Source organism: Benincasa hispida, chromosome 7 (assembly GCF_009727055.1).
Source record: "Benincasa hispida cultivar B227 chromosome 7, ASM972705v1, whole genome shotgun sequence".
Lineage (NCBI taxonomy): Eukaryota > Viridiplantae > Streptophyta > Magnoliopsida > Cucurbitales > Cucurbitaceae > Benincasa > Benincasa hispida.
The window spans coordinates 50,884,485-50,899,661 of NC_052355.1; the positions used below are offsets into that span (position 1 = coordinate 50,884,485).

At 35.7% G+C, this 15,177-nt stretch overlaps 1 protein-coding gene across 4 annotated transcripts; it reads right to left on the minus strand.

Moving 5' to 3' along the window:
* Positions 1-227: 227 nt before the first annotated feature.
* On the minus strand, positions 228-9,847 carry LOC120081349 (urease). Of its 4 annotated transcripts, XM_039036137.1 has the most exons (19): positions 9,594-9,843; positions 9,192-9,337; positions 8,781-8,854; positions 8,619-8,664; positions 8,417-8,522; positions 6,719-6,861; positions 6,149-6,259; positions 5,650-5,813; positions 5,137-5,515; positions 4,954-5,062; positions 4,590-4,729; positions 4,245-4,382; positions 4,063-4,154; positions 3,726-3,855; positions 3,412-3,570; positions 2,797-2,952; positions 1,549-1,683; positions 1,031-1,102; positions 228-952 (listed from the first exon to the last, which is right to left on the minus strand). In XM_039036137.1, exons 2-19 carry the CDS (start codon positions 9,315-9,317, stop codon positions 731-733), a joined length of 2,502 nt encoding a protein of 833 aa, XP_038892065.1. In that variant the 5' UTR covers positions 9,318-9,337; positions 9,594-9,843; the 3' UTR covers positions 228-730. The 4 variants fall into 4 exon arrangements, 2 of the variants coding, with proteins under 2 accessions (XP_038892065.1, XP_038892066.1); XR_005482796.1 differs by lacking the exons at positions 228-952; positions 1,031-1,102 and having other exon boundaries at positions 3,350-3,570; positions 9,594-9,847; XM_039036138.1 differs by lacking the exons at positions 228-952; positions 1,031-1,102 and having other exon boundaries at positions 1,549-1,691; positions 9,594-9,845.
* Between the last annotated feature and the right edge of the window lie 5,330 nt (positions 9,848-15,177).

Genomic DNA, 15,177 nt, shown 5'->3' on the forward strand with positions numbered 1-15,177 from the left:
CATCTACCCTAAATTTAGGGTGTATTGTCTCATTGTACATCATGTCCTGCATTAAAACCATCAAACTTTGACCATAATGTGAAAGCAGGTACTTTCTGTAGTGGAATAAATATTCACAAACAACCAAGGAGAAATTTGGCCTCTGCTTGAATTAACAAAAAAAAAAAAAAAAAAAAAAAGAGTCAAATTTACCATATAACAAATTTTGATTGGTCAATTTGATGGGATGCACAAAGATAGGATTTATATAACATTACGTTCATTGATGGTCAAAATTGCAACTAAAAAGAAGAAAAAAGTCATATTAAAGAGTCAACTTCTTCACCTTAAATTACACAAACGTTGAACTCATGACCCAAGCGCCTACCAAATATTAATCTCATTCTCAAATACAACAGTATGTTATTCTTATCAAGAAAATGGAGCCAGGATGTTATTTTGGTAGGTGTGAAGTAAAATCAAACCTGATTGTGCATTGTAGACAAAACTGTCGACATTTTGTGACAAATGTCAAAACGAACATTGGTAAAGAAGTCTCGGCATTGCCGATCGTCGACCTCATGCAATGCTTCCACTCAACCTGCTTTCAAATGTAATGTTATTTAAAAACAGGAGAATAGAGGTAAGGAACTGAAACCATTGGCCTCCCTCCTTGTCACTTATTCTAAAAGTATCACCAACTTGAAAATTAGAAGTAGGAAAGTTAAGACAATGGAGAATTAAGGCGAGTCTAGAATAGGAAGTAATTTTGAGAAAGTGGAACAGAAGTCGCTGGCTGGCAGGTAAGAACTTCACCATCGGCTTTCACTGTGTATGTTTCGGGATCTACTTCGATGAGTGGAAGGGCATCATTCCACTTCATGTCAAGTTTAGTGAGCTTCCTAATGTTGCCTACAGCTTCAACTCTCTTTTTGAGTCCGTACATGGCTTTAACTCCGGCGTTAACAGCTGCCTGTGTGAGACAAAGTAACAGTTCAGATTAGAATAAATTCGCTACTACAAAACAGGAGAAAGAGAGTATGAGAAGTGCCTTGCTGACAAAGGCAATTGAGTTGGCACTTCCAGCCTTTCCAAAAGATCCAAACATTGGCCTCATCAGTACCTGAAAAAAGCAATTAAACCATCCATTATAGAAAACACGAAAGGCTAAAAAAGCTCGCCAAAACGAACAGAATTTATCATCTCATTAATCTCACTTTTTCCAGAGTGCCTAAGGTGAATTTGATAAGAGATTGCAAAAGGAAATTTTATAATTTTTCTGGTTGTCCAGTAAAAAATTTTCTTCAACTAATAGAATATCATTCTTGTGGACTTTCAAAAAGACTAGAAATTGAAATGGAACTCGCAAGGACTTGGTTACTGAAATAATGTTGTGGAATAAATTAAATACCAGTGCAAAAATGATAAAGTGCCTTCAACTGCAATTTGCAGCCAAATGGTCAGGATCCTTACTTAACAGTTCAACCCAAACGCTGACTTTCCTTACTATCATGTTTTTGTTCTGTCACACAATCCAATCGTTGTCTCAAGTAATCCAATTGAAATTACCGGTTCAGGAGTAGGTATGCTTGCATTTGGATCACCCATGTTTGCCCATGCAATTATACCACCTTTAATCACCATTTCTGGTTTTGCCCCAAAAAAAGCTGGCTTCCAGAGAACAAGATCAGCCAACTTCCCTACCTGTGGTACTGACAAGATAAATAAGGCCATCCGAAAATTTAATTATTGTCAAAACTTGATGAATGGTGAAACCCAATATGAAAGATTTAACAGGCTAATGAATCTAAATTAGTATTATTTATTTTTATATGTGGAAAAGGTTCAAAGCAGAACAGTCCTTAAAGGAAAAATTGCGAGTCTCAGTGAAATAAACCATTCAATACAGATAAAAATAATGACATCATGAACCACGAGATAAAGAACAAAATAGAGACGTGTAGAATTTGTTGTGTTGGCCTGAGGTCACCTCACCTGTACATTAGTGATTTTTCAAACATGGGACGATATAATTTAAATCAGGAATAAAATTTGTTGATACCAAATGTCAACCGTTGTTGTGCCGTGGAAATGTCCACTATCTTGAAAGTAAAATTCGATGCAACCTTGGTATTAAATTGCATATGTCAGTAGCTCCCTAAGGTTAACAGAACCTCCCAACTCAAGTGAGGACTCACCGGAGAAAGGAATGGAGTCGTCGAAAATTATGCTCAGTATAGTATGGAAGACCGTGAAGAAAATAGCCAGCAGTAGAAGGAAAAATCAATGCTCACTGTTTATGAAGAAGATGGAGAGCGGCTAGGGCACCCAAGGGATGAAAAACGGGCAAAAATATTTAATTAGATCCAATAATTTAATAGAAATGTTTTAATTAAAAAGGTAAAATTCAAATGGAGGGGTAATAAAAAGTTCATTCGAACCCAAAGCCGCCTGAACGGTGGCATGCATGTTGAGAAAGATCCAACTTCCACCACAATCACAATTTGGAAACTCCTCTTGAATGCCTTGATATTTATACCCTCTTTGGCAATGTTTAATTTTCCAATGTGGGACAAAATTCCTCCTTTCCCACTTGACTTTTGCTATAGACCTTGGCCCAATGTCATTCCCAACAAAATTTTCGATGTACAAGTTATAAACATGTTGGAAGCATTTTACATGTACAAACCAAACTGGCTAAACCATGCTAACTTTCAGCACAAAATTAATTTCTCATCTGCAGGTGTCGTTGATATTAATGGTAATGTAGCTCATCATGTAAACTCTTATGAACTAAAAGAGTAAAAAAGATCATACCTCTACTGAACCAACATACTGAGAAAACCCGTTTGCTATGGCTGGATTTATGGTATATTTGGATATGTATCGCTTGATCCGCAAGTTATCATTGTCTGATGGAGGTGGTCTTGCCAACTTCATTTTGTGTGCAGTTTGCCACGTTCTTGAAATAACCTGCACACACCGTACATAAAATGAATTAAATTGTGGATTAGAACATTTCATTCTTCATTTAGGAATTTCGATACAAATTATTGAACTAAAAAAAGGAAAAAAAAAAATCATATTTAGTGAATCATTTGCAATCCTTCAGATTAATGCTCTCCTATAAAGCTAACAACTATTACCATGAGTTGACAATATGATTACCATGTCTATGAGGGCTTCTCTGTGCTAACATGTTACTCAGTTTCAAATTTCATATTTCTTATTTAGGATTAATAAATACTCAGCTGCTTGACAGTAAAAATCCAGTAACCTAACTCTCCCGTCCTAACAAAAATAAATCATCATTGATGAGATCTGGGAAACAGACGACAATGACACTAAAATGGAGACTGGACTACCCTACCTTCTAATGCACTTATGGTATAATATGGAGAAAAGGAAAGGAACGCAATATGCATTAAGAACCTCTCCTATGCGACCCATAGCCTGTGAATCAGAAGATATGATACTGATTGCCCCCATATCATGCAAAATATCTTCTGCAGCAATTGTCTCCTTCCTTATCCTTGATTCGGCAAAAGCTACATCTTCTTTAATATTGGGATCAAGATGATGGCACACCATCTGTAAGAGATAAAACCCCAATTCAATCTTTTCTCTACCATTTTTTTCTTTTACAGTTCTTCAATGCACAGATAATTCAGCAAGTAGAAACTGCGCTGCAAAATTCAGATAAGAAAGTGTTCCTCACAGAAACTAATTTCATTTATTTTTTATACCAACATGTCAAGATGTTCATCTACAGTGTTGATCGTGAATGGTCGTGTAGGATTAGTTGATGAAGGCAGCACATTTTTCACACCACAAACTCGAATGATATCTGGAGCATGACCACCTCCAGCTCCTTCACTGTCCAAACAATACAAAGACAAAGCGTAAAAAAACAATAGTTTCTAACCAAAAAAAATTACGACTTATATATAATTGTCTAGTCCATCATTAAAGTCAAAAGGAGTTCCAGGAAAGATAGCTTAACAGTGACACAAGTCCCAAAAAGAAAGATCCCTTTTCATGACACATAAAATGCCAATAGTAAGACCAGGATGGACCTGTTACCTGTGGTATGTATGTATAGTTCTTCCCTTAAAAGCTGCAATTGTATGTTCCACAAATCCAGATTCATTCAGAGTGTCAGTGTGAATATTCACCTAATAAAATAAAAAAGGCAGCAAGGAAACTTCAATAACCATGATTTAAACCTCTTCAAACTCATGGAGAGAAATTTTGGAAGACCGTGCCTGAATGTCATATTTTTCTGCCACAGTTAAACAATTGTCAATTGCAGCAGGAGTAGTTCCCCAATCTTCATGTAGCTTCAGCCCCATTGCTCCAGCGCATACTATTTCATTTAGCTCATCTGGCTTCGAACTGTTCCCCTGAGACAAACAAAAAGGTAGTGCATTAAACTTAGAAGTGAAATGAGCAAGCAGCTAGCTGCTCCAAGTTGTCATAAGAGTGTAAGAAAAATATTTGAAATAGTAATTTAAATCCTTTCCAATTTTATATATACAATGGGAAGAACCATCTTGAATGGTATGCAGAGAAGACAAAATTTGACAAACCAAAAAAATAAGAATACATACTTTTCCTGTAAAGCCAAAATTCAAGGGGAGGTCATCGGTTGATTGCAGCATCATCCTCATCTGCACTGGGGATGGCGTGCAAGTAGTAGCAGCAGTTCCTGCGGCAGGGCCAGTTCCACCTCCCACCAGCGTCGTGATGCCTAGTTAAATGCAGAGTTCATGTATAAAAAACTAAATAATAATAATAAATAAATAAAAGTAATTAAAAAAAACTTGCATAAAATATCAAAATGCTCCCATCTTCTATGTTGTTTCCAACAAATTACGAAAATGCAGAAAGTCAATGAGGTCACAACCTCAATTGATGAGGCTGTCACCAATTGACATCTATAAGTTCTCTTTTATCCATGATCAGTAAGTGTACCGCTTGATATTGCTTCATATGCCAGTTGAGGGCATATAAAATGCACATGACAATCTATAGCCCCTGCAGTAACCAGTAAACCTTCTCCAGCAATAACCTCAGTATTAGCCTGATCACATTGAAATAGAGGAGTCAGCATACAAATATACCTTCAAAATCATATGGAACTGAGACAAATTTTACCCCAATAATCAGATCAGGACAAACACCATCCATGACATCAGGATTGCCAGCTTTTCCAAGGGTCATAATGAAGCCATCTTTGATACCAATATCTGCCTTGAAAATTCCGCAGTGATCAATGATGACTGCATTGGTTATTACAGTATCAAGGGATAAAGTTGGTGGATGCCCGCAGGATTGGCCCATTCCCTCTCTAATAACCTTTCCACCTCCAAATACACACTCGTCTCCATAAACAGAGAAATCATGTTCAATTTCCGCATATAAATCTGTATCACCAAGTCGAACTTTGTCACCAGTGGTCGGACCATACCGGTTGGCATAATCCTCACGAAAAAGTCTAGTGGTGAACTCATCATCTCTTCCAGCTACACCTTCTCTGCAAAATGACTTCTAAGATAAGGCTTCCCTTTGCCTGGATTTACACTGACCTAATCCTAAAGGGAAAATACAAATGACCAAACAAATTAAAAACAATTCAATCAACAATCTTGCATATTAGATGGTCTAGACCTAGCGCTGTTTTCTTCCACATGTCCAAATCCTCTTGCATGCACAACTTCCATCACATCTTTCAATTTAGAACTATCAACTGGACCATCAGCAATGCCATTTCCCCCTCTGATAACTTTGTTTCCACCAATAGCTACAAGTGTGACAGATTTTGGTTCCCCTGGCTACTAGGGACAAAAACACAAATCAACAAAACGCCTGAAGAGTCATATGAGGTTAGATTAAAGAGTTGAACATCCATCAACACGTGTACCAAAGGAATGGGTTTCTATCACACAATAATATCTTGGACAAAGAAAGAGGAAGATTAATTACACTTAAAAATACGTCTTCAGATTATGATGAATCAATGTAGAGATAAATAAGTTCATAGCCACATTAGTTACACCATTTGGAAGCAATAAATTGGAACATCTATGGAAATGAGAGAACCAGATAAAAACATGTTAACTCAAATAATCTATGACTAAAAGCCCCCAACAAGATTAAAATTTCCAACCTCAAACCGTGTAGCTGATCCTGCCGAAATGTTGAGGCGCATTCCATAAGCCTTTGATCGATCAAAAACCAAGGAAGGATTCACCTCAATAAAGTGATAGTGGCTGCCAACCTAAGACAATATTGCTTTTAGCATGTTAGAAAACTGGTGTTATATATATATATATATATATAACAGGCTTCTGTATAGGACTCAAATCTGGAAACAAATGAAACCAATGGAAGCTATTTCAAACTCAACGATATCTTCAAGACTTCGACCCAATACTAAATAAACAACCCAAGAGAGAAAAATTTGCTTGAGGCAGTATTTGCTCCAAGATATCAAAAGGTGCACGTGGTGTAGCATTTTAACCTGGAATCATGCATATGTTGATTATCAAACCCAAAGGCCCACTATAGAGCACGATGCTAACATATAAGTTAACCTAGATTGGACTACATTGACAAAAGGGCATGACAGATGCCTGAATTAGTCTGTCTCACTATTAAGCCAGCCGCTGATTATTGCGATGGAATGTGGTATAAGTTAGTGTCACTAGTTTTCATTGAAAAAATAAGAACAGTTTACCTGAATCGGTCTGTCTCCCTTATTGACTACACTGAGCCTAACAGCTGTCCGTCCAACATTAATGGCAATCTTACCATCTGGACAAATAATCTCACCAGGCACCACACTATTTTCCATCGAAGGGAACTTTTCTGGTGAAGGAACTGCAAAACAATTCTTCTGCAATTAAACCAACTATACTATACGGAGAGAAAAATCACATTTCCATATAGAAAACCACCTAAAACGTTAAGAATAATGAAAGTACAAGGATTGCTCTCCAAAAGTTTACTCGCAAGCAGTTTTAGATTATACTAACAATAAACAACACTCAAATTAGGAAAACACTATACGGCACTACAAGTTTACAAAAAGCATTTGAACCTTCAGATGACATGTGAGAAGCAAAAATCAAGGGTATGGTTAAAATGTCGTGCCATGATTCAATTTATGGTAAGAATTTCCACTAATAGTGTTTGTTTATAAAAGCTGATAAAACTGAAGGGAGAAAGGACAACGACTTTGGGGTAAAGGGGTGGGAAACAAGGCTGATGCGTGTCAATAATAATAAAGAACTGCATGTTTATTTGAATAATTCAACAAGAAGGAAATTAAATATACTGGGCTCTAGAAGAAAGAACATTAAAATGGCCATAAAAACTAAATTGTTAAATTACATATTTAGTGCCTACACTTTCATAATTGTGCTTAAAAAGTTTTAAAATTTTTAACTTTGTGTCTAACGATTCTTTAAAGTTTAATAGTGTTCAATGGATATTTGAACTTTCAGTTTTATGTCTAGTAGTTCATTAAACCGTCAATTTTGTATCCAACAAATCTCTAATCTATTTTTCGTTTTTTAAAGTCACGAACCTATGAGATACAAAACTGAGTTGTGTCTCTAATAGAACCCCGACCTTTCAATTTAGACCTTTCAATTTAAAATGAAAGCTCGCATGTGCTCTTTTTTCTTTTCTTTTTTTAATAAGAAACAAAAAGGCAACCAAAAGAGAGCAAACCTCAAAAGGCCTTTGGGATGAGGCCTAAGCCTAGAACAGGGGAGAAAAAAAGAGAGGGCCTCCGATCTAAATAAATGAGAGAATATTGTGTATTGCAAATGAACTGGGTAAAGCACTTCAAGAAGAGGTTGGGTACTGTACATTTTCAGAGAGAGAAATAAATAAATAAAAGTAGAGGCCTTATTTGAGAACCATCTTCTCTTTTCTTCCCGATAGCCCCAAACAAAGCTCTAATTGCATTACTGTGCAAGACTTTTGCCTTCTTTTTGAACCGCAACCGGACAGTCATTCAGAAAAACATCTTCCACTCTCTTCAGAAGGCACCAAACCAAATTAAAACAGTTGACAAGATGTACACCCAATCCAACCTTTATGATCCACCTCACAACGGAGGAAAAGCTGATTGTTGAACTCTTCGCTTAACAAAGAAAAGGTGATCCACTCACATATCTATTACATATTTTAAAATTTCATATACCTATTAAATACAATCTTAAAAGTCACTAAACTCGTAATCTAGAAAAAAAAGAAAAGAAAAGAAAAAACAAATCATTCTTAACAAGGAATTAAGAGCAAAGGTTCGTAGCAAGAAACCAGAAAACATGGGGATTTTTATTGAAGTCTTATGGAACTTAGAAAATAGAATGATAAATATATCCAACAGAATGTAACTCAAAAACTTTGTGAAGGTGAAATCCACCTGGAAGAAAAGAACCGTGCAATGCTAGCTCTAGGTTCCCATTTTCTTCTTCAAAGGGATTATGAATTGTGACTAACTTAGTCCCATCAGGAAAAGTTCCTTCAACCTATTCATGATGTTAAAGATTCTCAGAGTATTTTTGCAGATAATTTGGAATCTGAATTTATGGAAGACTTCAAAACAATACTTGGCAGTACAATACCTGCACAGAATCCACAAGACGTGGAACAGCTGGAAGAACTTGTCGCCTGCCATGAAGAAAGTTATTGAAAATTCTCTAGTTTTTATAAATAAGCAGGTTGATACAAAAGTATTGCAGTATTCAACAGTATCATGAAAAATAAAATAAAAGAATTTCATCAACCTTCCTAACAGTTTTGGTCCCAGTTCCATCAATTCTGCCACGCTCTTATCACCATCGCGTGCAAACTCCAGAATCTATGGAGAAAAAAATAATAATATCTCATTAGAATCAACCTGAACCCGTATACTTACTAAAAAGAAAAGGAACAGAAACAAAAAGCCTACGAATACTTGTGCAGACCTTTCTAATATAACCTATCTAGTTTAGAACGATGTATAAGTCTGAAATGAATGGATTTGAGAACCCCGTCATAACAGGACTGTTACAAACTTACAAGGTTGAAGGATGAGCAATTTCAGTAAGCTAAAAATGAAACTCACACAACTTAGTACAAACTTTTACTGTTCGCAGCCGTTAAGAAGAAACAAAATACAGATTTAATATGACAGCAAAAGCTGATTACCGACCAACCTGTGTGGCTATAAGTGCAACAGCTTCAGTGTAATTCAGCCTCAAACCACGAGCAAGACGCTTCTGTGCTAGAAATCCCGCATTATGCAGACCTAGTTTGTCCACCTCCTTTGGAGTTAGCTTCATTCTTTTCGTCACTCCCGCACCTCAGATTCCAAATGAAAACAGAACAAAAATTCGTCAGCAAAAACCTTAATGATCAAAATTATTCCCGAAGAAGTCGAATACATCTCATTACGGTTTAGATCAAAATCATTCCCGATGAAGTCGAATACATCTCACTACGATTTACTACTCTACACTAATATCTTAACTATAATCGATGTTTGCTCGACATGAAATTGAGTACACAGATTAGTTTCATTCCGATTCATAAAAGCTTATCAAGAATTGTAAACTTACAATGACGAAGAACGTCGTTCGGTCCTCGTCTTTGAGAAGCAAATCTCCTCGGAATGGCGCTCCGTTGCGAAGCAGAAAAAGAAAATGATGATTGTGATTGTGAAGTGTGAGTTCGTTGACTCGTACAAGTGGAGCGAGAGAACTACGACAGAACAGCTCTTCAGCTTTATATCACTAATTGTCAGATCAATCGGTACCGCCACCAAAAGTGAAAAGATGATTAATGTTTAATGAAATAAAATAAGAAGATTCTTATATTGAAAAGTTCAGATTCTTTCCTTTTCAAAAAAAAAAAAAAATGTTGATTGATTTATAGAAGGCCTAGCCCGTGAACCAGGAAATGTGTGCAAGCACGTGCATTGTAATTTGGATAATACTCACCAGCATCATTTATCTAAAATTAATCCGACGTCAAATTATGATTAGATGATTTGATAGGATATAAAAAAAAAAAAGAAAATAAGTGTTGTTTGAGATATGCTTAAATATTTTTTTTAATTTTAAATTAAGAAGTTGTTTGACTCACTAATTTATTAATTTGATGGAAACATATCAATTTAAATAATAAACACTATTGAATTCATATTTATCGAGAAACTTCATCTATCTATTTTTTTATATTTTTTATTATTTATCAATGAACTCAATCTTTTCCTCGACCTCTTCTTTTTTACATTTATCAAACAATTCTGTCTTACTTTTCGTAATTATCGAATAACTCAATCTTGTAATTATGTACTCTAAACACAAACTTACCGACCCAGTGGGTCAAATGCATCCTAAGATTCTAAATTCTTGTGATAAATCAATATTTCTTACTTTAAAATCTTGACAAATTGCAAAAACTACTCTTAAAGTTGGTTCTGGTTTCGGTTACTGAAAAATTGAGCACTCAAACTTTTACAAATATTTAAAATTGAACTCTCAAACTTAAATAATTGTAGAAATTGGACCCTAAATATTTAATGACAAAAATTGAACTTTCAAATGTATAGAAAACAATTGATGAACCTTCAAGGGGCAAGAGGAAAATGGAAATTATAGAAGCTGAAACGGAGTACAATCGAGAGTTTAAAGAAGTTTGAGGGTTCAATTTTTATCAACAAATATTGGAGAAATTGCACAAACCACCCCTAAACTATGGAGTTTGTTACAACTACCCCTTGAATTTTTAATTTGATCAATCACCCCCTAAACCTTGAGGTTTGTTACAATTACACTCCTAAATTTTTAATTTGATCAATTAGTCCCTCGTAATTTACAATCAACGCCTTATGTTCTTATTAATATCGATATTTTTGTAAAATTAAATTTCATGGGATTTTAATTCTATATATATATATATTACAACATTTCATAATTTAATGAATATTCTATTTATTTGATGGGATGGTTAAGAGATTATCTATGGTTAAATTCTTCATAATTTATCAATGGATATAATCCTTTTGGTATGAATAATTTATTAGTTTGGGCATGGATGTTCTTATTTGGACTAGGATATTGGCAATAATTGATTGAAACTTTAGCATGGGCTCACAAACACATATCTTTGGCTAATTTGATTCAATGGAGAGATAAATCCGTGCCTCTTTCCATTGTGCAAGCAAGATTAGTTGGACTAACCCACTTCTTTTGTAGGTTATATTTACTTATGCGGCTTTCTTGGTTGATTCTACGTAAGGCAAATTTGGTTAATTTTATGTGTGTTGTATCCACGAAAAAATTTATTTGACAAGTTTTATCATGAAATTTGAGATAAATATTTAATATCCTTATTTATTTAATAGGATTTTATTTTTTAAAACTCAATATATTATTATCTATGGAACTTTAAAACCCATGTAAATTTTTTGATATCCTTAAAAAAGATTAAATTTTAATACCATAGAGATGAACAGTTTTATTCAATATCAATTGATCATTACTATTAGGGTATTTTTAAATATAAAAATATATTTAAAAATATTCACTTTGTAGTAAAAAGTTCAAAAGTACAAAACATATTTGGAACTTTTTGCTATAAAGTGTAAATAATTTTAGGACTTTTCTGTTTATGAGAATTTCTCTTACTATTAAGTATAATTAATTATTAAATATAAATATAGTATTTAAACTTAATAAATTTCAACTAATAAATTCATAATTAATATTTTATGTTATTTTAACTATTTAAAATAAAATTTTATAATTAATTATCAATAGTCTAATTAATTTATATTTATTAAATTATTTTTAATAATTAAATCAATTAAAGTTTAATGATGCTATATCTAATATATAAAAAAATAATTATTTTTTATTTTAAGTGATTAAATAAATAATTAATATAAAATATAATAAATCATACTATATTCAATTTATGACTGCATTAATTGTTATCTTACATTTAATTATGTAATTATTAAATTTTGTTTTCATATACAAAATTAGTAAATGAAATATGCAGTTGTCGGAGTTTATGGATGGTGAAGGAGGTTGGAGGTGGCCTATGGGAGTTGCTTAAATCTAGGGTTCTATTAGGCAGTAGGGCCTAGGGTGAAGGGGAGGATTATTGGATTTGGGTGCCAAGTGCTAGTGGTCAGTTTTCCATCGCTAGGGCATGGAAAAGTTTGCGCCCTCATCATCCTAGGGTGTCTTGGGCAGGTCTTTTATAGTTTGGGGGTGGTATTCCGCATCACTTCTTCTGTGCGTCGGTAGTTGTGAAGGATAAGTTGGGTACACGGGATTAGTTGAGGAGTTGGGGTATGTTGTCAGAGGAGGTGTCGTCTGTGTGGGGGAAGTGTGGAGTCGCGGGATCATTTATTTTTTGAGTGTAGGGTTGGGAGAGAGGTGTGGTCAGGTGTGTTGTGTCAATTGGGTCTGTCTCTTATACACATCTAGATGTGTATAAGAGACAGGGTTTGGGAGAGAGGTGTGGTCAGGTGTGTTGTGTCAATTGGGTTTGTCTCATCGGGTGGTGGGTTGGGATGTTGAGTTGTTGTCGCCCTGCTGCGTCGGGTCTGCCTTGGTCTTCGTCAGATTTGTTGGGGTAAGGTTGTGTTAGTTCGTTTCGTTCTCTTGGGCATTAATATTATGTTTCAGTGTTATGACCCACCTTTGCAGGATTTTGTTTCAAGCTTAAGTCGTCAAGGAGTTTGGAAGTCAAATGAGGCACTGTAGAAGAAGGTGGAAGTGATTTTCATTCTTTGAGTAAGTTCTTGATAGTTTGAGTTTGGACTTGAAGTCTTACAATTGTGGCTTCAATTGAAATTTGAGAGTTGTTTTGTTGTTAAGGCCGCTACTTTGGATTATCGTTATAGTTTGGTGGTCTAATTTTTATCTGTGGAGTATCGACTCGAGGTAAGTAATCTTACTACTGGAACTGCCCACGGGCCAGTCACTGGATGTATGCTAGCATGATGGATGAATGTTATGGTACAATGACAGCATGATGAACTGATAGTTTAGTATAATCGTTGTACGTTTTTGCTTGAGGATATGCAAAATGTATTTGTGCACATGGATACTTGAATGCTAGTATGAGATCATATTTGATTCCATGAGGTTGTATGTGATCTGTGGATATTGAGGCATGTATGTTTGTTGTAGAGCCATGATGTTGAAGCATATATGTATGTCATAAAGCCATATTGTGATAATTATGGTGTCAAGCCTATGATAATGATTTTACTAATTAGTTGGAATGCCCACTAGGTTTGTGTTTCCTTAGGGATTCATCAGTTTGTGTTTCTTTCGGGATTCACCAGTTATTGTGTTTCTTTTGGGATTCATCAGTTATTGTGTTTCTTTTGGGATTCATCAATTTGTGTTCCTTCGGGATTCACTAGTTTGTGTTTCCTTCGGGATTCACCAGTTTGTGTTTCCTTTGGGATTCACCAGTTATTGTGTTTTCTTCGAGATTCACCAGAGGTAGTGGGCATATTTAGTTACAGTAGGATAGAAATCAGTTTCTTTTTCATGTATGTATGTGTCTCATGAGGACTAGAACATTTTATATGTTCCACTAGAGGTAGGCGTCTAGAAGACATAGATGCCTAACCTGACCCCAGTAGTGGGGTTACTTACTGAGTATTTATACTCATTCTTTCTTATGTTGTTGTTTCAGGTAAAGGTAAAGATGCACCGGTGATGGACAAGCAAAATTCGTGATCAAGCCATTGAGACTAGTTTCATGCTCCCGCTCATGAGATTTAAACTTTTTTTCATGTTTTTCTTAGCTTTCAGTGTTGATGTCTAAAACTTACTATTAAAAATCGATTTCATATTTATTTATGATCATTTATGATTTATGGGTACCCTACCATTGTTTTTTTTTTTTTTTTTTAATATTTGAAATTAAATACAAAGTCTTTTAAATAGACCTTATTTAATTAGCATTTATTTCACCATAACAGAGTGTTGTTTTAAGTTCCATGCATGCATGTATTCAGTAACGACCTAACTTAAGTCCTAAGGGGTCGAGTCGTTACAGTTGGTATCAGAGCTCATGTTTTGGGTTCTGTAGACTGACTTACTACATAAGTCTAGATAGTCCTTGTGGCCTAGTAAAGGACTCCTCGTCATCGCTAGGTACATCCTACTAATGAAAGTTTCACTGCATATATGAAAATAGTGATATATTGTTTTAAATGCATGATTTCTGAGAAAGACCCAGAGATAGATAGTTAATGTATGAGTTCATGACAGGACATGACACCTAAACCTAGAACAAGAAAGACAGTTAGAGAAGAAGTGCAAGCAGAGAGAGTTGAGAGTAGCCAGATTGTTCCGGCAGCTCTAAATCTGCCTATGACCTAAATTGATGAAAGGCAATGGAAGCCAGAATTAGTGAAGCTGTTGCATCCTCCCTAATGAGAAAGTTGCAGGAGATGGTTCGTAGCACGATGGCAGGACAGACTGCCCAGACCCAGGTCCAGGAGAAACCGGTGCCATTCGAGCAGTTACAACAGACCTGACCGTAGGATAGAAACATGCAAGGCCTGTCTCTTGAGGCTAAACATCTGAAGGATTTTTGGAAGTATGACCCTCGCTCATTTGATGGATCGTTGGGGGACCCCACCAAAGCAGAGATGTGGTTGTCATCTATTGAGACAATATTCTGTTTTATGAGGTGTCCAGAAGAGCACAAGCTTTAATGCGTAGTTTTCATGTTGACTGGTTACGCGAAAATCTGGTGGCGTTCAGCAGAGAAGATGATTGATACTGGTGGGAAGCTTGCAACCTGGGAGCAGTTCAAGGAGCGCTTTTATGAGAAGTATTTTTCGGCCAACACTCGGTACAACAAACAGGCAAAATTCTTGAACTTGAAACATGGAGTTATGTTAGTGGAAGAGTATGAACAAGAATTTGATAAGCTATCCCACTTTGCTCCTGAACTAGTAGCCACCGAGGCAGCAAGGACCGAGAGATTCATCCAGGGTTTGAGGAGCGAACTGTGAGGCATGGTACATGCCTTGGACCTCAAGACGTATGTTGCGGCACTACGAGCCGCCGTGAGGATTGATGCTGACTTCCAGATGGGAGAGGAATATAGGAGGTCGCTCGGGATTGGGACCTCCGCGGGTCAGAAAAGAAAGGCTGG